This window comes from Biomphalaria glabrata, chromosome 3, assembly GCF_947242115.1.
Source record: "Biomphalaria glabrata chromosome 3, xgBioGlab47.1, whole genome shotgun sequence".
NCBI lineage: Eukaryota > Metazoa > Mollusca > Gastropoda > Planorbidae > Biomphalaria > Biomphalaria glabrata.
Window position 1 is genome coordinate 29,106,078 of NC_074713.1, and position 27,831 is coordinate 29,133,908.

The window sequence follows — 27,831 nt, forward strand, 5'->3', positions numbered from 1 at the left end:
CATAATAATAATAATAATCTTTATTGTCCGTAAGGAAATTTGTCTTACAATTTGTGCATTACACCTAGCAAAATATTGTAACTATAAAAAAACAAAATATATACATTCACACATGACTCCATGATAATTTACATGTGAAAAGTTTATATCAGATTGTTTGTATTTAATAATTTGATTGCCAGGGAAACAAAAGAGTGTTTGTGTCTGTTTGTCTTTGCTATTGGTGTCTTGTATCTTTTTTTGTGATGGTAAAATCACAAGATCCTGACCCAAAGGGTGATTTTTTATTTCTAGAATCTTTAGTTTTTCTATGGATGTTTGTCTCAAACAAATGGGGTTTGTTTTTTTGCCATTGATTTTACCAGCAGCATTTAGGATTCTGTGAACTTTATTTTTAAGCTCAGACTGTGAAGTTTTTTTTTAATGCTCAGATTGCCATACCAGGCAGTGGTACTATATAAAACTTAAAATATTGCAGATGTGAGCGTGATAAAACATAGCCAGTTTTCTCAGTAATTATAATCTTTGCTGCCCATTTTTGCTGATACAATCCGTATTTGCAGTAAAATTTAGTTTATTGTCTATGATACTACCAATGTATTTAAAAGTTTGCACTATTTCAATAATCTCTCCAGCTACAGAAACAAGATCATTTTCCTTCTTTTGCCTACGAAAATCGATTATCATTTTTTTTTACATTTAATAATAAAAAATTATCTTTACAGCATTTTTCAATGTGTTCTATTTCTCTGAAATACTCATTTACGTCTGAGCTCTGTGAGAGCAGGGCAAGAAGAGCCGCATCATTAGCGAATTTTGTGAAGGAGCAAAAAGGACTATCGGATTGAAAATCATTGGTGTACAACTTGAACCACAATGGCGATGTCACAGCCCCCTGGGATGCCCCTGCGTTTACTATGCGTGCATTTCATATTACATTGTTTACCCTAACCTTCTGAGGTGTCTGGGTCAAAAATTCATTAGCCAATAGTATTATATATGGACTAATCTTCAACGCTTTCATTTTTTCAATAAGTAAATGAAGTTGTATGGTATTAAAAGCTGATGAGAAATCAATAACAATAAAGAACAATCTTACATAAGTGTTAGGTAAGTCCAGATGTTTAAAGACGCAATTTAAAATATTTAGAATGGCATCGTCTACACCTTTACCCTTTTGGTAAGCAAATTGTAAAGGGTCCAATTTACTAGAAAGATCATTCAGAAGAAACATTTTAACCAGGTTTTCTAAACATCTAGACACTATGGAAGTGAGTGAAACAGGTCTAAAGTCATTCATTTTCATAATAAGAGATAAAAACTCGTTTAAGCTTTTCTTCCGCTGCCATGACCAAACTGTGGAAAATATGGAAGAGCGAAATCAGCTTCCCACTAAAATAAAAACTGTAGGCCTATTCTTTGCTAGTGGTCTCTGTAGTCATATATGGTTGTGAAAGTTCGACACTGAACGCTGAAAGAAAAAGTCCAAGAGTACATGCTACAGAAAAATGCTGCGTATACCAGATACCAATAAAAGAAGACAGAGTTTGTACTTTTACATTCAACACTCTGGCTGGCAAATCGGAAGAACCTCTCAATACTGTGAAGGGACGAAAGCTGAGCTGGTTATGTCGTATTGGTCACCCATACAGCGAAAGTCAAGGGAAAGATGAAAACAGATGAGATAAGATTTCTATGAAAGCTTTTTAATAGACTGCGGCCTATTTGGGAAATACCAAAAATAAAATACAAAGTTTTTTAATAGAAAGCTTGCAGCGTTCAGGCTGTGAATCTGTGTTGTCCAGACCGTGTGTTAGCAAGCACCTAAGAGATAAAAGGATCCTGTGTACAAAATTTCAAACGAATGCGTACAGCAGTGGATGAAATCTCTTGGTACACAGGCACTTCAATGAGTTGGTATTTTAACATCGGACATTTTCCTACATGGCGGAAAAAACTTTAACTTTCGGTGTATCCGGTGTGAAGGTAAAAGGACGTGTTGCTATGGTATGTGTGTGTTTAAAAGATCATTGCTATGGTTTGTGCAGTTTTGAGCACTGCAAAGTGACTGCTTAAACAAGTTTTTTAATATTTTGACATAAGATTACGTTTCATCCAAAGCTGCAAGAGATTGAGGAGCCTCTAAGATTTCACGCCAAAGTGTAGAGAAAGAGTAGTCGATGAAACTAAGTTACCTAATAATAGTGGACTCAACCTAATGTTACTAGGAATAGAGTTGTTGATTCACCCTAAAGTTGCTAGCTATAAAATGGCTGATCAACCTAAAGTTGAACGTAGCTATAGAGTAGTGTTTTTTTTTCCTAAAGGTAATATATATATATCTCTGGCATTTTACGTCTCGAGAGACGATCTTTTCCCTTTGCAACTTCTTGTGTGACTAAAGAGGCCAATCCTTGATACACAGCTGCGATCGCAGGTTGCAATTTATATATATACACTAGAGATAGAGTAGTTGATTCAACTTTAAGTAGTCAAAGATAGACCTTCTATTCTTTTCCGGCTCCTATTTTACTGGGCGCCGGCCTCGTGAACTAGTCAGCGACCTATCTCAGAGCTCTCTCTTAGTTCTACCCTGTCCCCCCCCCCCTGTCGGTGCTGCTGAGCACTAGGTGGCTTGATTAACCTCTTTAATGATCAGCCAATATCGCTGAATGTTATCAATATGAAAAAGTGTTTATGTTTTGACGGCTACTCCGGCCTTTCAGAAAATGTATGAGAGCTCTCTGTAATGCAGCAGACGCACATCAAAGTTAAGCCGCTTTCTACTATATGAATATTTTATTTTTTGTAAATCTATGACGTTGTGTCCGCCCCTTCACTCGCGTGTTACACTGTTGGAAACAATTTCCCCTTTCTGCTGTCCTACGAGCGTCTGATAAAATCAATACGACCTTGCTGCCATCGTAGCAGACGTGAGAGTACAAACACTCCCTTCTGCTCAACAACTTCAATTCTTTGTGCATTTCTGACAACATGGGCTTGTGTTGACTGGATAATTAGCTGCCGTGTTAACTGTCTACTATAAGGTAACTTATCAATCTCCAGATGGAGTCAGATGCTGTTGAAGCTTGTACAGAAATGAGCTTGCTCAAGGTTTTACTGCAATATTTCTTGCTTCTTATCTTGTTTGTTTTAGTGGTAAGACGGCAATGGTAGTTTAGTTTGGCGAATGGCTTGATTTGTTGTTTTGTCTGACATCAACACCAGTTCTACTTACTGTTGCCCTATATTTGTATTTTACTTCATGGCAGTACTGTGACCTGATGACTATAGTAATATCGATCAGTTGGAATTCATAAGATACGGCCAGAAAGGAAAAGGGGATATTTGAGTTGTTTTACTTTTCGTCTTACGATCATGAACTTTTTGGATTCAGTAGTTACATTTTGTGTTAATTATCAAATCATCCCTATGCAATAGATCTATTTTAGTAGTCCTAATAGAACGAGAGTTTGGTTTATTTGCTTAGAGATGTTTGGTTTAAAGTAAACTTTAAACTGTAAACCAGAGCAAAAATTTTCAACTGTTGCACCAGAGCAAAGATATCACTTAACAATCATTGCTGCTAAACGCAAGGCAACGCTAGATCTATGTCCAACATAAGTATATCTGCTTGAATAGCCCGCAGCCTCGCCGTCCTGCGGGGAGGAGTGCGCTAGGAACGTCCGAAACATACACAACAAATAAACAGTGTTACAGTAGAAAACTGGTTAAAATCATAGATTAGATAGTCAAAGAAACTTTATAGCAAGGACAGATAGGCCTACACATTGGAAACAATCTATTCACATGCTGTAGGGCAATGCATGTTTTACATGTCTCAGATCTTCCGTCAGAACTGAAGATTATTGCATTTAAGCCCAAACCTTCTGCGGAACATCGGCGGGCAGGGTTTAAACCGAGACCATCGAGACGACAGCCCAAAGCGCATGCCACACGATCAGGCAAGCATCCAAAAGAAGTCTATGGTACTAAATCAAGGCAGATAAATGTCCCCATTTTGATAGAGAAAGTCAGAGGCCTACATGGACTATCTATTGAACTCTCTTAAATAGCAACAAGTCTATTTGTGTTAGAGAACAGCTGTTACTACTTGAACGTCAGTTCTATTTCAACAAAAATAGTTTAGATTAGATCTCTGCCGCTCACTGCAGGAACTGTTAGTCTCCACCTGATCACGTGGAGGTCAATAACTAGATCTAGGTTTTTTTTCTGTAGGAAAGCGACTGTGTTTACCAGATTGTATATAATTTCTAGGGCAACTTGTGAAGTCGTTCAGCTCCCACTAAGAAACATTTGAACACCGCGCACAGACATACACACACTTTGTTTGTAATTGCCAAAGTAAAGTTCTCCTTTCAGACCTTGCCATCTGTAGGGAAGTAAGCAAAGTTTCTATTCCTGTGGCCCACGGTTAACGAGTGTGTCATGTGGCCAGCACAACAACCAACCGCCTTTACTTTCCCCAACTAATGTCAGGTACCCATTAGTGCTGGGTAGACTCAGAGGCGCTCTAAAGATCCCGAAATTCAATATCCCAATCTTCAATGAGATTCGAACCCAAAAAAGGACCCCTGGTTCAGAAGCCAAGCGCTTTACCACTTAGCCACTGAACCTCACAATTGCCTAAGTGTTCAAGGTCAAATTTTGCAAATTTTACAAAGCTTATATCAACTCACTCTGTCTGTCTGTTTGGTAAAAAGTATGTGCATGTTATTTCTCCCACATCCAATATTGGGTTAAAAGCTAAAATTTTGCAAATTTTTTTCTTTTACATGACAACACAATAATAAATATAAAAAAAACACAGTTTATTAACTATTGGTAATAAATTTTTGTTTGTTTGGTATCTTGAACAAGGGAAAAAAATCATACTTGACAGATGTAGTTGACTTAGTCCCCTTGAGGAATCTTGAGCCCTTAGTGAACAGCTTTTTTAATGCATTTAAAAAACAATCATGATTAGCATTCACCAAGATACTCCTTTCTTTCCCTTTCCCAACTGGCCCACACAAGTGAGAAAACTAAAAGCTAGACAAAAACTATTGGTAAAAATATTTCTTATCACACAGATTTATATGCCCCATGGTTGTATGACCAGCTAACACTAAAAAATGTAAACTCTATGGTTACATCACAAGATCCTCAGAGCTTGCAAAGACCTTCCTTCAGGGAATAGTACCAGGAAGAAGGGGAAGACAGAAAACAATGGGAAGACAACATCAAAGAATGACAGTGAATGAAATTCTATACTAGGCAAAGGACATAGAGGAATGGAGAAAGATGGTTAATGACAGTTTTTGTAAGTGCCCCAATGATCCAATAGACTAAGGGAAAGGTGAAAGTGAAGGAAGATCGCACAGATTTACAGGTCTTGGTCAACCATTCATATAATTACATGACTGATCCAAACTAATTCATACAATTGCACTTAATATAAGCTTTGTTTCTCTAAAAAGAATTTTTGTTTTTTCTTGTTTTAAAGGTTAACTTCATATTATTATTGTGGCAACTAATCAATTTCAAGCAAACGAATGGGCTGCTGGCAAGGAAGCTTGACTCAATGGTCTCAGATGTAAATCTCAGATGTAAATCTCCATGTACTTTAGAAGTTTCCCCACCTAGAGTAAAATTAGCCAATAATTTAGATCTAGATTCTTCTTTTAGCCAGCTTTTTGCTGCTGAGTTGTAGGCCAAGGAAACTAGTAATTTTCAGCACTGCCATATAGAGTGTTGGTTATGTTGGGATATTGTGGTAGTAGGGTCTGCCTAAGGTGGATTAAATGGGACATTCAAAGAGGATATGATTCACAGAGTTAACTAAGAGTGGGTGCAGTGTCTACACTGGAGTGTGTGTGTGTGTGTGTGTGGGGGGTATTCTGTTAAGGTGATAATATAAAGGTTTGTGTCCTGTTCTTAATTGGAAGATTGTACATAGCTCTGCCTGTGCTTTCTGATGCCCATTGATTGCACCACTGCTCTTAGTGATTGCTGGCTAACATTGACTTGAGAGTGAGGTAGTTTACTAGTCTGTATGGTTGTTCCAAGAATGACCCTGCCTTTGATAGTTTATCAGTCTTTTCATTTCTCATGCCTATATACCCAGGGATTCATTGTAATTTGACTGTTTAATTAAATTTTGACATTATACATTATATGATGGATTATATTGATTAGTGTTTTCTACTAACTTGGGCTAAATGAGGTGCTGCTAGTTGATGGAAGAGTGGATTGTGAATCTGTTAAGACAATATTTGGTGGTGCTTGTATTCTGTCATACAGCTTTTTTTCAACTGTCTGCAATGCTATAGTGATTGCCTCAATATCAGCCTGGAAGTTTGACTAGTAATCTCCTGAGGGTGCACTTATCTCAAAGTTTTTATTGTCGGAAAAACCAGAATGACACCAAGACCATCATTTATGGTGGCTTTGAAGGCTGATCAATTCGTGTAAAAATGAGAAGCTGTTATTGGATAGCTTTCCATTGTTTCTAGTTTACCTACTTTGAGCTCTAAAGGATTAAATATAGCTATGATCTTACTCACTTCAGAATTATATGAGACAAGGCATATTTGAAAAAGAGTTTTTCATTTTATTTTTAAATATTGATATGTTGCAAATCTGAATTTTTCAATTTATATATGGAAAATAGGTGTGTGGTGAGTTGGTGGTGGTGGGGCAGGCACCTTTTTCTTGCTTGAGAACTATAAGTGCTGAGCTACAGAGATGTGTGTGTGTGTGTGCAGATTCTAGAGTGCTTGAAAAAAGTGATTCCATTGAAGGATGTAAAAAACTTTTAAATTCAAGAGACAATAATTGAATGTTACGCTGATTAGATCAAAATATACTTTGATAGGAAGCATTCTAATTTAGGCCAAACATAGACTGGTAACTGGGAGCTAATAGACAATGGGGTCATAATACTAAATTTTCTGAACTGTATTATCACAAAACATTTTTTTTGTTCTGTGTTCAAGATTTTATTTTATTTGTATATTCCAGTGTTTTCATAATATTTATCTTTAAAAAAATAATAAAAAATTGCTCTGCATTTGTTGAAATATACAGAGGTAGCTTAAAATAATATTTGTATTGTTTCCTTACATTATTAAATAGAATAATAACATTTGTAAGAGGCTCTAACTGCAAGATAATTATTGGTAGTTTATCTCTCCACAGGTTGACTAATACAGCAAAGTTGTAAATGTTGTTGACATAGAAGCTTGCCAGAGGCATCTTCAAAAGTCCACTTACAGAATTATGTCTTCAATAACAGTGAGCCCTTTTAAATTTTCCAATGAGTCTCCAAATTGCGAGGAAGTTGCCAGATATGGGAATTCGACCCATGTCTTTCTGTATGACAAGTACAATGGCATTCCAGACACTTTGATCATCAATCTTGTTGTCTTTGTGGTAAGTACAAGGAAGCAGCTCCCTTTTGTACAAAGCTTATCATATTAACTCACTGTCTGAGTGTACAAAACTTAAAGGAGATAAGCCTTGAGTAAAGTAGGGTGTTCACTTTAAATTTTTAACTAACAGTAGGCTAAAAACCTTATAATTTTATAAGTTCTTGAATAGCTCAGTGGCAGGCACATCAGCCTACTATCCCAGAAACTCAAGTTTTAATTCAGACTTGAACAACCTTTTTTTTTTTAAATTGCTTTTGAAAAGGCAGCATGGAAACCTTCTCACAGATATAACCCCTCCAAAAACTGGTCTACAAAAGTGATTGGGCCATAGCTCACTGAGTATACAATAAGCATTATATAGTTGGTATATCTCCTAGTTAGTGCTTGTGCTTAATTAAGTTTCATATTGTATAGCATCATAGATTTTTCAAAGAATTTTCCTTTCCCAAGTATTCAACAGATTTTCTGTTGTGTTCAGGTCTCACTTCAATACATGGCTATTGGTCTTATCAAGTTTTTTTTAATAAAATTTTCTTTGTTTTCTTTGATATTGTTTTGCTTTTAAGTAAGTGGTATTTGCCTTATTGCCTCTTGCTATTCAATCCTTTATTTCTGTCAGTAGATCATTTTTACAAAGCTTATATCAACTCTGTCACTCAGTCTGCTAAAAGGTTTATAAGATCTCGGGTCAAGCTGAAATTTAGCACAATTATTTCTATTACCTGACAACACAATAATCAATAAAAAAATGAACCAATTAGTTAATTAACTACAAAAACAGGAAGAAATTGTAATTGACTGAGGTGGTAGTATGAGCTGAATTAGTCCCCTTTTATAGGTTGTTGCTTTAAAAAAGTTTGAAACAAACAATACATAACTATACAATCTTCTATTTTCATACACACTTCACAAGCAGAGTGGTTAAAATTGTCAGCTTGAGTTGGCTTGAGTCATGAGTTCGAATTCAGGTCATTCCACTTTTTTTTTTATAAATGCTTTAAAAAAAAAAAGATTACAGTAAAATTCACCTAGATATCCCCCCCCCCCCCCATCCTCTCTCTATTTTCCCAACTGGTCCAGACAAGTGCATATTGAGCAAGTTAAAGGCATGAAATTCTGCTTGATAAAAAAAAAAAATTGGTAAAAATATTTCTAACTGCAAAGATTTATTATTGTTGGTCTAGATCTATTAAAAACTTAATTACATGACTGATTTAAACTAACTTGTTTAAGCTTTGTTGTTTTTTTTTAAAATTATTTTTTATGTTTTTCTTGCTAGAATGTATTTGAACATTTCAACATTTTTTTACTTGCTATCTGTAATTTTATTAATTATTTTCTTCATTTCTTTATAGTGCCTTCTCTTGCTATTTACCATACTGCGCAAGATTGCTTGGGACTATGGAAGGCTAGCACTTGTCAACAGAACTGAAGAAAAGTAAGTATTTAAGGTTGAAAGTGTTTCCTTTTTTCTTAAAGCGTATGGCTTGTGCACAATTTAGTGTTATTGAAAAGTAATTTTTCTTAAATGTCACATCTCAATGTTGTAACACTGTTGGTCTGAGTATTTTCTGCCATTTTTTTCTCTTTATCTTGTCATTTATTTGTAAACAATATTTGCTTCATTTTGTTTGTTTGTTTTAGTACCGGTAGATACAAATTTGAAAGCTTTCACTGAAACATGCCATTCGTATTGTGTAACTTAATGAGATCCAACACAATTATATTAAAATTCCAGTTCTTTTCATTTGTTTTCAACTCCCATATCAGTTATATGGTCATTTTCTCTTCTTAAAATTCATTATTTTAAAAAAGCTACTTAATTAAAAAATTTTTCTCTCCACCCAGTTGAAATTGTTGCTAATGTCATTGAAATGTTTTAAATCAAGGCTGAAAATTAATTTGAAAATTTCATTAATTATCTGAGATAAATACAGTTGATTCTTGATAGTCTAACACTTCATAATTCAACACACTCAGTATATTGAGGCGACTGCGATGTATGCAGCAGCTGCACATCTTTCTGTGATTACTTTATGACAGTTTACCTCCCATATTTTTAGTGCTGAGGTTTTGTTAACACTTGTAAACATTAAACATTATCTTTTCCCTGAAAAATGAGAAATTATTAAGAAGTGTGATCAAGGTGAACTTTGACATTGGTTAACCTACCATTTATGACATTGTGCAAAATTGGGAAAAATTGAACATTTGTGAAATCTGTTCAAGATGACACCAAGAGAATATTCCCAAGTTGAGGAAGATTTTTTTACTTGGTTTAAACAGGAAAAGAACAGAGAAAAAGATGATTTTAGAATTCTTAAAAGCAGAATAGTATATTTTTCTTGAGTATTTGTGGAAAGACAACTGTCAACAAGATAGAAATTGCAAACTTTATCAAAAACTTAAATGCCTAATTCATTGAACTGTCTTTCTTCTGAGCAATGAAACTGGCTTAATTAATTAGTAGCAACTTTCAAGATCTACATGTGCACTATGAGATAACCTTTGTTAACCTTAACCTTTTTGAGCAATCCAACTTCCCTTGTCATGCCATCCATGGACTAGCAAGAGTAAACTGTATTTCAATAAAGAAACAAGTGTAGTCAAACTCAAGCTATTGATGAAACTAAGGAATACAATGCTGAATTAATTGTTTTCAGCTATTTACACAAAAGTTTTTGTTTCTAACAAATTAAACATGATTTATTTCTATACCCTTATTAGAAATGGCCTGCATTATTTTATGCCAGTACTTATTATAGGCCTACTACTCAATACGAGCAGAGCATCAATTTGATAAGAAATCATGTGTGTAAAATTTAAAATGTGGTTATTAACGTTAAGGAAGTTAACAGTGAAAGGGCTTTAATTTAGTTACAAATGTCTTATATGTGCTCCAAATTGTTACCAATAAGTTAAATGTGTAATTCATTTGTAGTATTAGCTCACCATTAATTGCATTGAGCTAAATAGAGCTATTTTGAAAATGAGCCATATTAAATTGAGTCGGTCTCAAGACCTTTGCTAAACTGAAGTTTTGCAAATGAAGAAAACCCAGTTAAACCAAACTTGAAGTGATTTATTTCATTACTATTTCAATTTTAATTTTAAAGTGATGGAGTACCTTTGGTTGTAAGAAGGCCCAAAGTGTAAGTAGTCACAGACTTATACATAGCTAACTTTTTATTTCAAAGTTTGTTCTGTTTCAATTTGGATTGAAATATTGTGTTTGTTATTTTTACTGTATCTTATTAATTTTTACTTTGATTATTATAATATGATTAATTTAATTATTTTTTATTGTTAATTTATTTATATTGAATTAACTGGCTTAATAATAAATGTAATGATTTAATTTTTTTAACCGATTCCTTTAAACAAGAAAGAAAGTTGATTACATCAGGCAAATTAACTTCTATTTACATTCTTTTAGACAATTAGTATACACTGCATCTTACTTCATCCATTTGATTTACTTAAGTCTGTCTTCTGCATCTCCTCCTTATATAGTATCAATATTTGGAAAGGTTGCATGGGGTGGCTGAATTTGTAAGTCATAACACAATTCTGTCTTCCAATCTGAACCAGCAAAAAGCATTTTTTAAATTTATTTTTGATACATTTGATGCAGTTTATAAATATACATTACTTAATAACATTCATTGCCAATGGGGTGTCTCTGCTATGCAGTGCTCAGAAAGTGTTTTTTGCTTTGAGCAGATTGTACAGTAACTTTTTTTTTTAATTCAAGTTTAAACTGTGACTCGTTTCAGTTTCTGTTGATTTATTTCAAGTTTAAACAGTGACAACTTTTAAGACTTCTGTTTATTTTGTAATAAATTTCATTGTATCTAAAGAAAATTACTGTCAAATCCTTTTTTTTCCTCCCACACCCAAGTTATTTTTCTTACTTGTGATATATTCTCTATGTCATTGCATACTTAGTTTTAGGGCAATTTTCTGTGACTTTAAGTGGCAAACATAATTTATCAACTGTTTAATAAAAATAATTAAGAGTTAATTAAGAACTAGAGATATATGTAATTATTTGTTGTTTTTTATGTTCTTTGTGGGTTTTAGTTTATTATTTATTTTATGTGTAAGTTTTTTTGTTTGTTTTAATATATGTTTTTTATTTCAGAGAAGCCATTAGAAAGGGGAGGTCAGGCTATAATGTGTATGTTTATTTTACTTAGGCTCTAACATGATGCATGCTGGGCAAAGGGGTGCAGTATGGCTTTTTTTTTACTTTTTGTTAGCCTTAATACTAATATGTCATTAACTGCTTGCATTCATAGGGCCCATTGATTTAGTTTGCCTTTAGTACCAACCAAGCTAATGATTGAAAAAGTATTATTAAAATCTTGCAAATTTGCTATTTTGTTTGGAACAATGAAACAAATTAAAACTACTCTGATGCACTGTTTATTGCTTTACTATCTTTGCTTTTATTTAAAAAAAAAAGAGAGAAACTGCAAATCATCTGGTAAAGGTTTTTGTTGTTTTCTGTTTTTCAAACTTATTAAAAAAATAGTGGGGAAATTTGATCTCTACATTTTTTAAATAAATACTTTTATATTCAATAACATTTATATATATTCTTAGAGCAATTACTTTTCCTTTTAAAAACAACAACTTTAGACCTTTTCTTATTAATATAACTACCTAAACATCTTACTACCAGTACACTGTGTGCTCAAATCTCTTCAGTTGAATCAAGGGAGCACTATTCACCTTGTTTAAAAAAGGCTATAGCTAACAGAAAAAATAAATTAATAGATAAAGAAGTTGACCTATCATTTTGATGGTGTAACAATCTTTTAATAAAAAAGAAAAGATTGGATACACATATCATCATCATCTTTGGATACAACAATATTGTGATCATATTAAATTTGGCTGTAAGAGAAAAACTCCATTTAATTACATTATATCTTTATAATAGGACATTGTTCAGCTACTCTCAATTCATATTATTATTAACCAACTATTGAAGTTGTTGCTTGTTTGCTGCCTTAGTGTTTTGAAATGATAGTTACAAAAATCAAATAAATAAATATTACTACTTGTTCTTTTTTAATTTGTTTGCTAATCATTAACATTAACTTACAGAATGACATAACCAAGAAGTTGAATTCAATTATAAGCCCACACTTATTTATATGCAGTTTATGCTGGTTAATTGAATAACTTGGTAATTTGAATAGCCAGTTAATCAGATTAATCCTTAATTACATTACTAGAACACAGAAAATTATTTATATGCTGTTTATGCTTATTAATTGAATAACTTGGTAATTTGACTTGCCAGTTATTCAGATTTAATCCAAAATTAAAGAAAAGGGTTATCTTATTAGAACCAGAATGTTCCCATACAAATGTCATTTTAATAACAGGATAATTTGATAATTTGTTTCCTTTTTAAAAATAATTATTATTAAAATCTTATATTTGGTCCATTGAAGCTGTAATTTGTTGATCTTTACCATCCATAATACAATTTTAAAAGTTTTCATTGTAACAATCAAGGTTATGAATCGGTTATTATATTTTAAAACTGAAAGATATTATACAACTACAAATAAAGTGATTATGAAAGCATTTGCTCAAGTGACAAAATTTGTTCTTAGATAAAACTTGTAGAGTTGTGAATTGGCCTAATTTTTATATAACAGATGGACTTCTTTATTTTTTGGCGACCGGGATCGGAGGTCATTTACTGGATCCCAGGAGTCATTGGACACAACAGTTACATCCCAGGATAAGGTAAATTAAAATTTGTTTGTTGTCTTCTTTTTTAGAGTGATGGGAAATTGTTAGTTGAAGAAAGTTATGAGAATTTGTGCATTAGATATTTCTTTTATCACCTTGTTTAAATATATAAATATGGCAAGGGTGAATATCTTGTTTTTAGGTTATTACTATTAGGACTTAGGTGGGTATTAAGCATAGTCCCCTTTCTAGACAATTATTATATATATATATATTATTCATAGCTCTTAATTGCATATGTTGGAGACATAGTACATATATTTTTAGGCAATAAGTCTTATGATTTGGTTAGAGCAAGTGTATCTTTGTCTTCCTTTACAAAATGGTTTGGGATATTAATATATATATTTAGCTGAACTGTCACATGTTATGGTTGGGACTTAGTGTTGTTCATCCGTTTATTGGTGGTAAATAAGAATGTTTATATTAGGTTGTTAGTCCAGACTGTAAAATATATTCAAACTCTATTAAGGTAGTAAATATAATTTTAAAAAAATTCTTGCCAATATACATATTTATGCTATACTTTTGCAGGGCATGTTTCGATGGATTGTTGCTTTCTGGAGACTGAGGTAAAGGGAATTTGAAAATTAAAGTTCTCTCTAAGTTACTAATTTTAATTAATATAATTGTAATTAATATTAGGGGTGCACCGGATAGTACTTTTTGATATCCGGCCGGGGCCGGATATGACCGGATAGTAAAATTTGATATTCGGCCGGGGCCGGAGCCGGATACCTAAGTGTCTTGTTAATAGCTTGTGTTGCTGAACACTTTACGAAACTGTTAAATAACATACCTATATTGGTTGTTTTTATATTTTTTCTTTTTATATACCTTATTGTTTTAAACTCTGTTACAGATTGATTTATTCAAGCTTAACAGTATTTCTAAAAATCTGTATAGCATGAGTGTGTCTGTGTGTATGTACGATGCTACCAACTGTAAAGGATGTGTGTAGGAAGGTCAATGTAAATAATGTTAGTATATATTTAAATAGTTACTAATGTAAATCTCATAAGTAAAGTGCAATCTGCCTTGTATAGTGGTCAGATGTATGTGTTCATGAATTTCAGACCAACAACTTGGTCAGATATACCTAGTGAGCCTACACATGTAGTCCTAGTGTAGTGGGTATAGTTGTTTGTGTTAACCATCAAGCATTGTTTTTTCCTTGAGCATATGCACGTAATAGAGTTGGGTGTCAGTCAAAAAAGATAACACATTGGCATGGTCAGTCAAGCATGTAGATAAATTATACCCGTCCACTAGTTAGAGGTCAAGGGTTGCTTTTTTTACGGTCCAGCATATTGTTTCTTTGTTTGCTAGATCTAACAATTTATTTTATGCGATTTTAAAATTTACTGTAAGGTTTTCCATTATTTATTAAGTCAAAAGAATTAAACAACGAAATTAGCTTTCTTTCTAAAGATTTTAATACAAGGCAAAAAAATACACACACTCAAACATGCACATCTTTGTTTTATTTTATTGTGCAAAGAACGTACGTAAGAAACATTAAATGCAAAGAACGTATGTAAGAAACATCTTCCTTAATTATTACTTATTAATTATTTTATTCGTGGTTTCAGTAACTGTTACAAAAAGGAACGATAATAAGCCTATGGATGTCAGGTGTGTAAAAGTCGTCCTAGCCTGATACACAGTGGCTAAGTACGCATCTTTAGTAAAAAAAAAAGTAATAACAAGGGGTTAATTGACTTTCACAAATTATTAAGAATATTGTTATCAAATCAAGACACTTAACTGCAGGAGTAATATTCAAGTTAACACGTTAGAAACAGTATTTAACCGTAGGCCTAAAATTTATTGACAGTGTAATATCCTTTGTTAGTACGTTGTGTTTTTTCATTCTGGCTTAAAAATGGTCGATGTCTATCAATAAATTGGGTGTCAAGGACCAAAGAAATAAAATAAAGAGAAGGGGGTGTTTAGCTCTCCATTTAAAGATAGCCCTGGTCGTGTCTTTTACAAAATTATTAGTTACTGGCTTACTGGGCTATATAATCTCGCGGTTTGTGTTCTGTGTAGCTAAAGGTCACTCGTTTCGGTGCGTGTGATATTTAGTCCAGCTTACTAATTGAGATTTATGTTCAAGTAACTCGGCACACTTGAAAAGGTGTGGCCTCTAGCCCAACCACGTGATTAAGATTTTTCTCCAAATAAGCAAACTCTTTGTCCGGATACCCGTGTAGAAGTCCAGTCTACACCCCCCCCTCACCCCCAATTAAGATTAACTACTAAGTAAACAAACATAGTTCCCTCGTGTGACCTCTAGAGAGTGCTTACGTCAATCGTATCTCACTTGGGGTCACCTGTCAATCAATGAACTCAATGTGATGGGCTAAACAAATAAAAGGGGGAGGGAGTTGTTCATCTGGAAATATACCTGGTTACCTAAGAGGTGTGGCTCCTGTAGTCCAGCCCCCCTAATAAAGATTAACTACTAAATAAACAAACTCAGTTCCCTCGAAAGGTGTGACCTCTAGAGAGTGTCAATACGCTGACATTAAACCTACGTCCATCGTATTTAACTTGTGGTCACCTGCCTATAATAAAAAAAACTCAATGTGATGGACAAAACAAATAAAAGGGGTGGGAGTTGTTCATCTCTACCTCTGGAGATATACCCGCACAGCTAGACAGACGTCTGGTCAGCATGACGTAGTCAAGGAATGTAGCATTTTAACATGTTAACTAACCTACTCAAAGGTCAAGACAAATTGAAAAAAGTGTCAGCCATTGCTGCTCTGTATGTAAAGCGCATTTATGATGTAAAGTTTCAATTTCTATTTATATTAAGTTATTAACGCGCCTTGTCTTTATAATAAACGATGTTTGGTGCATATTCATAATGGCTCTATTTTTAAGTACATTATTTTGTTTTAATATAAACATTAATACATTCTACAACAGACATTAATGGAACGAGGTCCACTTTATGCATATTAAATAGGTGTATTTTTTACTATCCGGTTTACTATCCGGTAGTGATATCCGACCGGAGCCGAATAGCACCGGATAGTAAAAAATGCCGGATATTTGGCAGAAGCCGGAGCCGGAGCGACTATCCGGTGCACCCCTAATTAATATAAATGTAAGCTTACTGGCTTCATTTGAATTTTGCAGTATTAGTTGGAAAGAAAGTGGAGCTACTGTTTACTGATTTGTTTTAATGTAATAAATGTTTTATGCACACACTTAATACTTGTGCAGTTATAAATGATGCTTTTTCGACTGTTAAGTCCTAAGTTTTTTTTCTAAAACACCAGAGATTTTAAATGTGTAACTTTGTCATTTGTACAGAGATGTAGACATCCTCAACAAGTGTGGTCGAGATGCCATTCAGTATCTGTCTTTCCAACGCTACCTCCTTGTGTACATTTCCATCATCACAGTTTTGTCAGTTGGTGTCATACTTCCTTTAAACTTCCAGGGATCTCTGTGTATGTATCCAAACTGTCCAGGTTTTAAGTTACTATTTACACTTTCTCTGAATGTATCCAGAATATCAACTATATCAATTGTTTTGTTTAAAGTCAAAGTTTGTTCAGTTTGTGAACATTTTTAGAATGAATCCCTTGCTTAGAAAAATGAAACTTTAAAACTTTATTGCTAAATGTATGACCCACATAGCATACTCTTCTAATTGTCATCAGATCCAAACCACAACACATTGGAGGTGTTGGAAGCTATACACAACATTTCATTTTCTTTTCTTTGGTTCTAGTGGAGAGTTGCAACATTTTCTTTTTCTCATTTAATATCTCTCAAAAAGTTTTTTTAATTGCAAATTTTTTTCTTATTTTAGTGGGTACATCAGCAGATTTCGGTCACACCACTATTGGAAATTTAGAGTCTAAGTGAGTTAGTTTTTGTTTTGTTCATTCAGTTATTTACACACAAAAAAGTGTTGTCTTTATGATCTCTAATAATTAGTCTTTCAACGGAATTCCTTTCCTATAAAACACACTACAATATTTACTATTGTATATAGCAACATTCACTACTAACACTTATTATCCCTTAGAATAGGAGAATTAATGGTAAAATGTTTCAACATCCTTTTGTAGGAGATTGTTTGTCCTGAAAAATATTGTTACTTTCACTTACATATTATAATCTCAAACTTAAAATCTGTCACAATTCAGACCTGCTAAGTTTGGCTTGTAATCCAAGAATTCTACCCTTTAGTCTTTACGTCAACTATATATTTGTTGTGAATACTTAACGAATGTTTTTTTTCCTTTTTTTTTTTGTTTAAAAGAGGTGGTATAATAAAGCACAAGTCTGTTGAATTTTATTTCTGGAGATATAAATCTGGTCTGCCCAGTTGTAATAGTTTTTGTACTTTAATGACTTACCTGATGATAGGTTCACTTCAGAAATGCTATTTGACAAACCAGTGCAGTCTCATGTTTTTTCACTCACTATTTCACTAACTATTCTGTCTATTCAACTGAAGATTTTGTTTGTGTTTGCTACATATCCCAAACATAATGCATAATTAACTCTCTAATGAAATGTAGTTATTTAAATGACACACACTACAAACTGGACATATATATAATATTTTTAGCGACCCCATCTTGTGGGTCCATGCGGTCATGGCTGTAGTCTACTTAGTCATTGTCATTGGTGTCCTCAGCCACTTTAGACTCAACTTGGATGTTGAGGAAGATGAACAGGTTAGTTTAGTTCATTCAATCACAAGACTTAGTATAAGAAATTTTGTTCATCTCAGCCTTTATGCCACATAAACACTTTAGACCTACTTTAGCTTACAGACACGATAATGTGATATTTTAGCTTCTAAAGAGCATGTTAAAATAATTGTAACATCTAATTAGAGACTAATCTTGAAACCCTTCAAAAATTGAATGCCTTATGGGAGTGAATCTAAAAATTTACTAGTACATCTGGGAGTTGACATTATTTGCTAGCTTACATAAATTAGGAGAAATGTTTATAATCATATAATTGTAGCTTATACTTTCAGACCAATGATAATTCAGTGACCTTATAACTGTCAGTAGTTTAACAGTTAAGGGCAACATTTATTCTATGCTTAATGTTAGATTTGTAAAAGATGTCATTTGTATTTTTTATGATGACTAGTTGAGTTCAAGTTAAGCTTAATAAGTCTATATGCTTTTACTCTCCAGGTTAGCAGAACCTTGATGGTGTCCAACATACCAAAACATAAATGTTTTCACAGTACTATTCTCCAACACTTTGAGTGAGTTCAGTTTACAATGGATTGATTGCTACTCTCAGCTGTCCAAGCGCAGGCTGTTTCTCATTTTATTATATTTTTGGGCTAAATGATGAATTATAAACCTTTATCTGAAATTTGCTTAGTGCGTTGATCTATGCAGATTTAAATGTAAACTTTCAAATGTTCTTTATCTGTTCAGAGAAGCCTATCCTGAAGCCAATGTTACAGACATCCAGTTTGCTTATGATATTGCAGGTCTTGTACTTCTGGACAAACACAGGTTTGATTGAGTATAAAATAAATAGATAGTAAAAGTACTATATTTAATTGAATACAAGCTTTGCCCTAATGTAAGCCTTAAACATATTTTTCTGGGTTCTGATTTTTTAAAAAATTGAGACATGAGTATAAGCTGCAATGCGTACTGTATAAGGGATTGAAGTCTACAAGAAGCATGAAATATGGGTGTAGGTTATATTATTTTGTCAATGTGTTAGCTATTGATTACTATTACGCTGTGAATAGTACACACCTTTCACACACAAATTATACAACTTAAGGCTTGATGCATCATGTACTCTTTTAGAATAAAACATTATGAATTCTTAGAATATTACTATTCAGGTGGTCCATTCAGGTGGTCCATTCATTGACCTTGCCAGCTCATCGGGTACTGGCCCACCGTACATTTGCCTGAATACTTATTTAGCCAGTTCGCCCATATTTGTGAAACTCTTATATGTAAAAATCTTGCTTATTAAAATGATTATCATTCATTTATGTCTATTTATATTTATTACAATGTTGATAAAATTGTATGTTTCTTATGACCTTGAGGGTGTTTCAGTTTCTTAAACTTTTTGTTTAAAGAAAATTTAAAAAAATATTTTTTTTTAGGAAAAGAGCTGCTGAGGCCAAACAATTCTGTGAAAATATTTATAAAACAACTGGCCAGCGTCCAATGATGAGACCTGTCATCTGTGGTCAAATATGTTGCTGCTGTGCAGAGGTCAGTTGAGAAGTACACTGATAAATGCATGTCTTGACTTTCAAGAGAAGTTGTTGTAGATTTTGTGATTTTTTGGTTCCTGGTAGTTAATTGAGCATATTTTATTAAATCTAAGTGTTCAGTGCAGACAAATGATGACACCTGTCACCTGTGGTCAACTATAATAATAATATATTTTTTTTTATGTTAGGCTTAGTATAATTAAGAACTTACTTTTTAACTTTCTTTTAAAATGTTGCCAACTTGTTTAGCACACTTCATAAAATTTCTTACTTACCCACAAAGCCCAGTTGCATCTCAGTTGACTAAAATGAATGAGTAAATGACTTATTTAATGACCTTAATCCTATATGCACTATACATATTGCTCAACTATGACCAGGTGGATGCCATTAATTTTTACCAAGCTGAAGAAGCTGAGCTGAAGAAAGCTTGTGAAGAAGAGAAGGAAACAGCATACCAGACTCCACTGGGAATAGCTTTCATCACATTGGCTTCAGAATCACAAGCACAAAGGTAAACACTTGATTGATAGTGGGATGATATCTTCTGTGATAAGGTTTTTAAACTAAATCTCAAAAATAATATTGTCCGTTCAGTGCAAGCCAGTGTAAGGAAGCTGCTCTGCTAAATTATTATAAAAAAAATATTGATACTAAGTCAAGAATTGCTACATATTGAAATTCTGTTTTTAAATCTAATTAGTATACTTTTCAAGTACATATCAAACTATATATTTGTATACTGTATTGGTAAAAACAAATTATTGATTTTTTTCATTTTAGTACACTTTTATTGACTTTTCACTTCAGTGTATCTGATTGAAATTGCATCTAATGAATTTTTGCTGCTGCAAAATTTTAATCATTTTAGTAATCAAAAGTACATATTTTAAATATACTGATAACGTTTTTCACTTGCACAGACTAAATATATAGTCTGTTTTGTCTGTGGTCCCTGCAATTCCCTTTTCTTCTTTTTCCATGTCATCTTCCTTCATACACATTTCTTATTCTTAAGTCTAAATGATGGCAGACATGAGATGATATCAAGAGTCAAGCATTTCTTTTGTGCTCATCAAGTCATGTAGAGACTTTCCAGTCCACTTTTAAGTATGTTCTATAATGGAGAAGAAAAAAAAAACAACAAAATAAATTGTCTTATCTAATTATTGCAAATTTGTTAAACATAAGGATTCGAACTGACTTCCGTGCAAGTTGTAAAGGAACACATAATCCTCAAATGTCCAGTTTATATCAGGAGCTACAAGTTCAGAATTGGATCATGCATTTTGCTCCTTCCCCAGAAAGTATACATTGGTGAGTTCTTTTAGTTCTCTTCAATCTTATTGTATAACATTGCAACGTTGCTTTCATTTTATGTCTGCTGTTAAAAAAATATGAATTCAATTTTTTTTATATCCTTTATCTGGAGAGTCCCACCAACAATGCTATAAATTGTACTTGTAATCTACAATGACTGTTGTATTCATGTTTGTTTTTATTCAGGGAGAATTTATCTGTTCCGGACTGGCGGTGGTGGACAACAGCTATCTGCATTAATGGTGTGCTGATTGTCCTTCTGTTTTTCTTGACCACTCCCATCATGTTTCTTCACACTCTTGACATGTTAAATATAGACATTAAGAAACCTGTGGAAAACTTACATGTAAGTAGGAGTTCTGTAATTTTATTTACATTGGAATAAAAGTCTATTAAAGTCTTCCCACTTAATTTTACTTACACTGAATTGAGTGTTCACTGCTATCTGACCTGATTACATTAAGTAGACATTGTCTTTTTTCTTTGTCTGTTTGTCACTTCTTAGAATGAGCTTTGAATTACTTGTATATATAAGTTCTAGGTTATAGTGTTTTAGTAACTGAGCATGAGAAATGGAAAAACTAAAATGTAACAGGGGTTATGTAGCACCATATTGCCAACTATGTTGTTAAAATATTTATATGTATATTTTCTCTCTCCCAGATTAACCTATCTAATAAAATAGCTTGTTCTTTGAACAACAATATTTTATATTCATTCCACTTCATAAAAAAAAAGAAACTGTTTTGAAACAAACAAACCCAATTTTCTGTAATTAAGTTCATACTCACACTATTTTCTACCAACACACTGATACAGTCCCCAATCTTCCATGCAGTTTTACATCAAACTCACTTGCCTATACATCTACATAAGCTACATAAACAGGAAGATGACATTTCCTTCTAGTTAAATGTACTGTTACCATAACAATGATTGTGAGAAAGACTACTAGAAAATTGACTATGTTTTCTAAAGTTAGATTAAACAGATATGAATTAGAGACATGTCAAAAAGAGATTGGGACACTATCTGCCTACATAGATGGTATAGAATTGTGAGCATCTTTATCAATTAGCAGTCTGCTTTTGTGTAATCTGCGCCATCAATAATGAAATAAGGCATTTCTAGAATAAGAAAATATCAATATGTCCATCCAACAAAGAAATGTCTTTACAGATTGATCTCAATGAGAACACTGAGACTAACAACATTCAAGTGTATGCATGGTTTGTGACTATGATCTGTTAACCATAGTCTTAGAATTTGTAGTTCATTCATATGGCATTGTTATTTCTAATGTTGTTTATATTTGCTGTTCTACTGGGTTTTTTTTTTAGAGTGCTTATCTGGTACAGTTTCTGCCAACTTTACTTCTATGGATTTTCTCTGCTCTGCTACCCAGTATAGTTTATTGGTCTGATCAGATCATTGGACATTGGACTAAGTAAGTCTAGTAAATATTTACCTTTCTTATTCTGAAAGGAGGAAAAACCCTCAAAGTGACTGTATTTTCAATAGAGCTCATCCTAGAGCACTGCCCAGGTCATCAATATGCCAACATACACTTAGTGCATTAAACCTACAAATTTTTTGAAACTTAATTCTTTAAATGAGGATATAAAATTAATATGAGTCAGCATACGATACAAATAGTGTCACCTTGACATACAGATTGACACTTTTATATTACCTTGAATTCTTAAATTCCATTATTTGTGCTTACAGAACTGCTGAACATCATGCAATCATGAGGAAAACATTTATATTTATTTTATTTATGGTGCTGATACTACCGTCACTTGGACTTACCAGGTAATAGAATTCAATTATTATTGAATGTACTAATTTACTTAAATTATTTATTTGAGCATCATAACAGCTACATTTTTTGTACTTTTCTAAGTTTTGTATTCAAAATAAGAAGATCTTGAAAAATGTAGATTTTGTTTAGTTTTGTTTTCTTTCCATCTTTCAGTGCAAAAGCTTTGTTTGAATGGATAGTGATGAGTAAAACCAGAAGTCTCCAGTGGCAGTAAGTTCAATTTGGTTGATTGTCTAGAAACAAGATCTCATTCACCCTCTTTACTACTCTTATTTTTAGGTTTAATAGCTTGCACTGTAAGAAAAATAAGTTCTAAATGTATTTTGAGGGAAAAAAGATTATTGTTCAGAGAGATGCATGCCATATTTCTCTTTTTCAACATTGTTTTTCTCTACACTTACATGAAACAATTATTTTGCAATTAGAAGCAACCTGAGTATAAACTCTTTCAATGTCTTATTATATTCTTAGTCTCACAGACTTATCTGAATGCTTCTCTTTTTTTTTTTTTTTGATATGTCTTTTCATGTATGTTGTCTTTCCTATAAAATGAAGTAAATACACATTCTATATATGGAATTGAAAAGCATTGAGTTCCCATTAAAGATTCTGATTTTATTGTTTTAATACTTTGCCAATTTGAAAAATCTCTTTAATAAAGGAGAATTTTTTTTTAAATTGTAGAAACTTTATATCACACATTAAAAGGAAATAAAAAAGACTTTTGAATACACTCCATTTTTTTTTTAAAGTTTCAAAATAGTGCATATATATCTCCAATTCTAAACAGAAATCTTTAAAGAATTGAATTCAATATAAAGTTCTGGTTTTTATTGAACTTTTTATGTAACTAGTCACTCTTTTAAAGTTAGTGCTGAGATAAAATATACACCATATAGGTAGAAATGCATAATTTGTTATAGAATTTTTTGTATAGCTACATCATTTAGGTTAAAAAAAAAATGAAATTTACTTATTTATGGCAGGTAGTACAAATACACAAAAAAACTACACTTATTCGATTGTTTTAAATAAACTGTTTTACTTACAAAGTTATATTAAATATACATTTTATTTAATAAACTGTAATATCTCTAGGTGCATATTTTTGCCTGGTAATGGCTCCTTTTTTGTCAACTACATCATTACATCAGCCTTTATTGGTGCTGCCTTAGAGCTTTTGCGCTTCTCTGAGCTTTTTATTTATGGAGTCAAGCTGTTGTTTGCCAGGTCTGTTGCAGAGAGAGCTGCTGTCAGAAAAGTAAGAAAGCATTTAGTTCAATTAAAAAAGAAAGAAAAAACTGATAAGATTCCTAGTACTAGTTTAGTTTTCATTTTAATAGTATTTTAAGCTGTTTTGTTTGTATTTATAGAGTATAACAGTATCTGTGTATTTTGATTACAGTTTTTTGTAAATTTATATCAATTATGAAACTGGTGGTGTTTAATTTTGTATTGCAAAATATCTTATTGTCTAATTTAAATGTAAAGTAAATGATATTGTTAGTTTCATTAAAACTTTTTTTTTTCTAATTGACTGATGTTACCTAAAAAATTATACATTCCATACATTTAATTGAATCTTGAAAAACAAAGGAGCTTCTCCAGTTAACCTTATTAATATTATTAATATTAACTGTTCTATTCTCACAATGGATAACTGTTCTATTCTCACTTTCAGTCAGTGCTTTGGGACTTTCAGTATGGTGTTCAGTACGCTTGGATGCTGTGTATGGTGGCTATAATAGTTTCATATAGCATTCCTTGCCCACTGGTCACTCCCTTTGGTAAGTCATATTGTCTTTATAACCTTTTATGCCTCTTTCTGCATTTCTACAAAACTATGGTCATTCATTTGAAAACTATTGTTGTGATTTTGTTGCAGGATTAATCTATCTGCTCTTCAAGCATGTGGTGGACAGGTACAACATTTTTTTTGCTTATAATTCATCACGCATCAATAAACACATTCATGGTTCAGCTGTGACATTTGTGCTATGGGCTGTTATACTGCTACAATTCAATGTGGTGTTCTTCACTGGGTTGAGGGCAGGTAAGCGATCAGTTTAAATAGAGCTTTGCACTGAAATTAAAAAAGGTATGATTCCATTACAAGTGAACATCCTTGACATTTCACTATATTATCAGTATCTTTACAAAAAGATTACAGGTCATTTAATAAGTATAGATACACAATGGTCTGCATTCCAGTGCTGGAAATTTATTAATGATAAATACACAATGAAGACTAAAAAAAGGTATTTGAACATCTTTATTTGTTTAATTGGATTGATATGACACTGACTGTTATGTCTGTAAAAGATCTTTTATAAATGGTAAGATGCTCCACAAAACCCCTTTTGTAAGAAAATATAGAGAATAAAAGAATTACATCAAATCTTAATACCCACATACTCACCATTCTGGGTGGATTTGACCTTCCAGATAGTACCTTTGAATTAAATGAGTCATTATTTGATGCATAAGGGGATAAGGCTTAACTTCAATATAGGAGAATGTTAACATTGTAGAATGTTAACATTTCACCCCTGGTGGCAATGCTGGTTAGTACCTTTGAATCCAATGAGACATGATATATAGATGTTCCTCACTAAAAATTTTTATTCTTACCCTATAGCAAATCTGTTTAATTGAAGTATTAATTCAGGCATAATATCAAAATAATTATAATAATAATCATTTTTTCTTGTGTACAGAAGGTTTTGATCCAGTGTTTATCTTCTCTTGTGTTGCCCTGTTCATCACTTTGATCATTTTTGTTGGCCGCATTAGCTTTGGATGGTTTAAACACTTGCGACGACCACGGTATAGGGTAAGCTTTTTAATGGAGGAACTATTCTGTCATTGTTTTATAGGAATGCACTGATATTTTGATGAAATAAAATTTGAATGATTGAAAAAAAAAAAATTTAATTTGTATTGAATATGACAGGATGTTTTCATCATTTCTATTCATTATTTTGTTTTAGAACTTTGAAGAAAGTGAACCTGACTCCATGGTGAATAGTGATGATACTCTAGACACTCACATCTCTAAGGTAATAGCTGAGTTTACTTATTGCTAATTTTTTTTTATATATTAATACATTTACTTTTCTTTTAAATTGCCTCTAATGCTCATCATAAAATATAAAAAGTAACTCATTTATTAGCAGTCTTAGTCTCAATATAGTCAGTGCTGAAGATTTTGTACATTGTTTTCTCATTGAAGGTAAAATGATTTTTTGTTTTCCTCTTTACTATAGCCTTTTGTAGCCAGTGTACTGACTCAAGATCTCTCCCTGGAACATGAACAGAGTAGTTCTTCTCATACCTCTGGCTATGGAGCAACACACAGCACTCTTGGTCAGGAGGACTTCTCCAGTATCCCCCAGTCCCCTCTCGCTCAGATCTCTTAGTGACCTACTAACACAAAAATGTCATAGTGACCTAGGACTGTCTCTCTAAGCTCTGAGTTTCATTCTTGTCAAATGTTTCAGTTTTTTTGGTCTTAATTGTGATAGTTTCAATGTTATTGATGTTTCTTACTGACAGACATTATAGATCTTCTTATTGTTTCTTCATTATTTTTTTTTATTTGTGCAGAATTTTTTTCAAAGAGACATTTTTCTTCATAAGAATGTTAAACTAGTTTTAAAAGATTATCTTTCAAGAAATAAAATCTGAGGGTTATGGAAAATATCTTTATTGTCTTCTACAATTTTAAATCTTGAATTGGAATGTTTTCGTATTGACTGCTGGGTTTCATTTTGTTTTGTTTTTTAATAAATTTCATTTTATAAAAATGTATATTTCTGGCCAAGACTAAAATTATAAATTATTTTCATCATTATTTTTGTTACATTACGAATCGTTTTAATCTTTAAAAAAATTATAAGAGAATTTGTATATTATTGTAGTTTCAGAAATATGAAGCATATCTTACCTCTTCATTAATACCAAGCCTATTTAGTTTTTCTATCTATACTTTATATAAATTGTCAGGCTTAAATGGGCTTAATAAATGTTTGTTAAGATTGCAAAGTTGATTATATTTTCATGTAAGTCAAGTAGGTGCGTTTGAAATATAAATGCATTCACTGCTCATATCTTTATATATATTTTTTGGTGTCTTTGACTTTGATTTGCTTGTTTCAGAATCAAAAGGAATTTTGACTAAATCCTGTTACATGATGCATAACATTTCCCTTGCATTACTATTTGTTGGCCTTGTTGTACAATGGGTGTTTTTAAACAGTGTAAGAATCATAGTAGTGCTTAAACATCCATAGACATTATAGTATTTCCTATATGACAGTAACGATTGAGACACAAGGTATTGCAATAAAGGACTTTGTAGTAGATCCTGTAGTGACCAGTAACGTACTTGAGTGCAATTATCTGGCAAATACCTTCTGAACTCTCAATTGGGTTCTGTTCTTTCAAATGTTCATTGCTTGCCATTGTGTGAATTTTTTTGTAAAGTGTTAGAATGGTCACATTAATAAATAATTCATATTTATGTATTGGAATATATAGCCATACAATAAATGAGCAGTATAATAATTAATATTCTTTAATGTATGGTTTTGTATTGCTTTGTTTAAAAAAATATCATGAAGTCTGTACAAATGGGAAAAAATGTTCTAGTCTATATAAAAAAAAATTATTTATTAGGTGGGAAAAACAATTGCATATATATATAGAGAGAGATATGTTGTGAATAAATATTTTGAAAAAGATTTTTTGGTTTGTTTTTCAAATCACAAATATATTTTCTATGCTATTGTCACATAGATAATTGCATTGTAGCTTTTTGAATTTGTTTTGTTTCTTAAACTTTAATAACTAGGGTGACATCATTTTTATTTTTTTTTACCTAAAATTAAATGAATTGATCACATGACAAATATCAGCTTACAGTAAATCCTGCCTTCTTTTGTGCTTTGAAATAATTGTTTTTTACTTGTTAGAATGAATTTTTTTTATCACAATTTTAGTTCATACAATTACACAGGGAAACATTTATATACAGGAAAACTGCTGAAGAAAAGTACAAACTAATCAGTCAAACTAAAAACCTTGAAATCATGTATAAAAGGGATTATTTTTAAAGTCAATGGATTGAGAATGTAATTTTGTTTTCAAATGAGATGTAACTGTCAATACGTGGTCATTACATTGTGTACTTGTAAATTTGTTTGTTGAATCTCAGAAACATTCTAATA

General features: G+C 32.3%; 1 protein-coding gene across 10 annotated transcripts in view; it reads left to right on the forward strand.

Moving 5' to 3' along the window:
- LOC106055488 (CSC1-like protein 2) overlaps nucleotides 1-26,955 on the forward strand; it is a 32,279-nt gene extending 5,324 nt beyond the window's left edge. The window contains exons 1-26 of one of the 10 annotated variants that reach the window (XM_056024392.1): nucleotides 2,887-3,047; nucleotides 7,201-7,434; nucleotides 8,789-8,871; nucleotides 10,550-10,585; nucleotides 10,947-10,985; nucleotides 11,578-11,613; nucleotides 13,112-13,202; nucleotides 13,743-13,780; nucleotides 16,536-16,675; nucleotides 17,041-17,092; nucleotides 17,809-17,917; nucleotides 18,395-18,468; nucleotides 18,647-18,727; nucleotides 19,345-19,456; nucleotides 19,839-19,972; nucleotides 20,650-20,775; nucleotides 20,965-21,124; nucleotides 22,119-22,225; nucleotides 22,507-22,593; nucleotides 22,757-22,813; nucleotides 23,702-23,864; nucleotides 24,285-24,390; nucleotides 24,489-24,656; nucleotides 25,321-25,436; nucleotides 25,594-25,662; nucleotides 25,870-26,955. In XM_056024392.1, coding sequence (XP_055880367.1) covers nucleotides 7,282-7,434; nucleotides 8,789-8,871; nucleotides 10,550-10,585; nucleotides 10,947-10,985; nucleotides 11,578-11,613; nucleotides 13,112-13,202; nucleotides 13,743-13,780; nucleotides 16,536-16,675; nucleotides 17,041-17,092; nucleotides 17,809-17,917; nucleotides 18,395-18,468; nucleotides 18,647-18,727; nucleotides 19,345-19,456; nucleotides 19,839-19,972; nucleotides 20,650-20,775; nucleotides 20,965-21,124; nucleotides 22,119-22,225; nucleotides 22,507-22,593; nucleotides 22,757-22,813; nucleotides 23,702-23,864; nucleotides 24,285-24,390; nucleotides 24,489-24,656; nucleotides 25,321-25,436; nucleotides 25,594-25,662; nucleotides 25,870-26,022 — 2,490 coding nt within the window. In that variant the 5' untranslated portion in view covers nucleotides 2,887-3,047; nucleotides 7,201-7,281 and the 3' untranslated portion in view covers nucleotides 26,023-26,955. The other 9 variants (XM_056024394.1, XM_056024393.1, XM_056024391.1 and 6 more) reach the window with 9 other exon arrangements.
- The last annotated feature ends 876 nt before the right edge of the window (nucleotides 26,956-27,831 follow it).